The sequence below is a fragment of the Typha angustifolia genome, chromosome 4 (genome assembly GCF_048772165.1).
Source record: "Typha angustifolia cultivar Huaian chromosome 4, ASM4877216v1, whole genome shotgun sequence".
NCBI lineage: Eukaryota > Viridiplantae > Streptophyta > Magnoliopsida > Poales > Typhaceae > Typha > Typha angustifolia.
This window is the reverse complement of record NC_133242.1, coordinates 7,580,013-7,582,552: the sequence shown is the minus strand read 5'-3', so window position 1 is coordinate 7,582,552 and position 2,540 is coordinate 7,580,013. Positions and strand designations below refer to the sequence as shown.

Below are 2,540 nucleotides of genomic sequence, written 5' to 3'. Positions count from 1 at the left end.
GTTGAAGTATGAGATTCATACTTGAAGTACAAATTTTGTACTTAAAATATAAAATTTCAGTTGTGCACAGTTTAAAAAAAAATATTAACAAGATAATCATCCAAACTCTAAAATTTATGATAATTGGATAAAATCTATGACATTATGATCTAGAACTTTTTATTTAGAGTGTCTTCAGATTCAAATTATATCTAGAGAGAATTCATAGTTTAAGTACGAAATTCTTTCATAGTTTAATTATGAAATTCTTACAATAATTCATAGTTTTTTAAATATATATTGTAATTTATTTATAATATTATATTAAGTTATATTTTTGAACCATTGATTATTGAGCTTTATTTATTTAGACTATCTCTAATTTGTTTATATGTAAATTCTACAATGTAAAAAGAAATAACATAAATTGTTAAAAATTAATAAAACCTATTATTATATTTATGAAAAAAACTAATTAAAGATATTAAAAGATAGAAAAAAGGAGCCGTCGTAGAAGAAGATGATGAATAATAATAATAATAATAATAATAATAATAATAAGCATATGAAGTAGAAGATGAGTATGGATCATTTCTTAATCTTATATAGAATTCTATCAATATTTAATGAGTTACTAAATGACAGAAAGGGCAAAGTTTAAACAAAAGTAAAAAAAAAAGCAGTGTAGGAGAAACCGAAAATGAGCCTGACTCGCCAAATCAAAAACCAAGTAGGCTTTTGATGCAGATAAACTCTATTATTACAATAATAATATTTGCCCACTAGTTAGAAATACACAATATACGTTTAATTCTTACGCCATTCACCTCTAAATTCTCGGAAGATCAATCGAAAACATATACGGTACTACTCTCAAACATCAACATCATCGTGCCAGCTTACAATTATTGTTGTATTAATATTAAAAAATGACTATTATTATTAAATACATATCCATATAAGTAAGTCATTGTTGTAAGTCATTCTTAATGCCAATCATGTCTTTAGGGACTAAATAATATTGAAATTTATCTAAAACTAAGATAGGATAAGAGCTGAGTTGCTTCCAATACAGCCTACTAGCTTGCATATTTTCTGCTATTAAAATTAAGAAAAGAAATTTATAACGAAATACATATCCGTATACATATGAATATGTTGTTGTTCTAAGTCATTTTTAATTTGTGCGAGTCATTCTTAAATTAGTAAATTTAGAGATCATTCATTAAGCCGGTCATTCATATATTATAAGTCATTGTTTATGCATTTATAAATGCTTCTAGATTCCTTGTTTGGTTCCTTTATATATGATTGTAAGCATGCATCTCAGTGCATTCATCTAAGTGCAGCAGGGTAAGATAAGAAAAACAGAGAGTGTGAAAGATGGCAACTGAGGGTCCAAAATTGACAGCAATGGCAAGTTTATTTATTAGTGTTTTATGCATCAAATGCATGCATGCACTAGTGCTCATTTTTCTACTCATAATCTTTAATATATATAAATACATTATTTGCAGACAGGTACTGATGGCGATGTTAGTTTTGGGAATATTGCTCGTAAAGATTTTATGTTGTACCCCAGAAATCTATCCATCGCATGGAGCGGGACGAAGCAGTACTGGACATGGACTTGGATCAAGTCTGATAGGTGCTTTACAAATTTTCTAGCATATAAATTATAATTTATAATTCCATTAATTTTCAGTACTGTAATCAATTATATACATATAAGAATGTCTGAAATACTCATGGAATTTACCTTAATTTGTGATTTAGGGAAAATATTTTGGTAGAAGTGCCTCGACTAGTGAAGGTGTGGTGGCTTGAGGCAACCGGGAGTTTTGATATGAGTGAGCTCATAGAAGGTACTAAGTACAGCGTCGTGTTCAAGGTGATGAAAAAGGATCCATCTGACGGTTGGAAGATCCCTGTGAACCTCACCCTCAACTTACCAAACGAGATGCCATCCTCCACCACGGCTAGCCTCGATGAAATGCCGGTAGACATTTGGGCCGATCTTCACGTCGGTGACTTTGTTGCATTTGGAGCAGGCTTAATTAACTTCTCAATGCGCGAGACCACAAATACCAATCCCAAGAGCGGACTCATTATCAAAGGGGTGCAAATCAAGCCAATATAGATGCACCATCGCTACTATGAATTATTTGAACTACCCACGTCACCCTTGATGATATTAAAATAAAGTGGCGTGCTTTTGTATGCTCTGTGTGTTTAAATATGACACCTTATGTGTGTAGTACTTTGTGTTGGTTATGTGTCAATAAAATCCTTCAATGTTTTCCATCAAATTGCATTATTGATGATTAATTGTGTAGTATTTCCTACCTATCTATGCCACTTGTTGCAATATCTTTAACAAATTGGGAGGGCTAGCCACAAATATAGCATGTGATGAAACATCTAGGCTATCATATTTATTATCTATTTATCGAGCACAATAAGAAAGAAACTAGAAAATGATTACAGAATAGAGTTGCAATATGTGGAAAATAAGGTGGCTAGTTTAGATAAATTTAATTGTGCATATCTTATTTGATTTT

General features: G+C 30.7%; 1 protein-coding gene across 2 annotated transcripts; it reads left to right on the top strand.

Annotated features, from left to right (window-relative positions):
• The first annotated feature begins 1,244 nt into the window (after positions 1-1,244).
• LOC140759419 (protein PHLOEM PROTEIN 2-LIKE A1-like) lies at positions 1,245-2,288 on the top strand. 2 transcript variants are annotated; one of them, XM_073095977.1, is made up of 3 exons: positions 1,245-1,395; positions 1,497-1,627; positions 1,756-2,288. In XM_073095977.1, exons 1-3 carry the CDS (start codon positions 1,363-1,365, stop codon positions 2,117-2,119), a joined length of 528 nt encoding a protein of 175 aa, XP_072952078.1. In that variant the 5' UTR covers positions 1,245-1,362; the 3' UTR covers positions 2,120-2,288. The 2 variants fall into 2 exon arrangements, with proteins under 2 accessions (XP_072952078.1, XP_072952079.1); XM_073095978.1 differs by having other exon boundaries at positions 1,300-1,399; positions 1,501-1,627.
• The last annotated feature ends 252 nt before the right edge of the window (positions 2,289-2,540 follow it).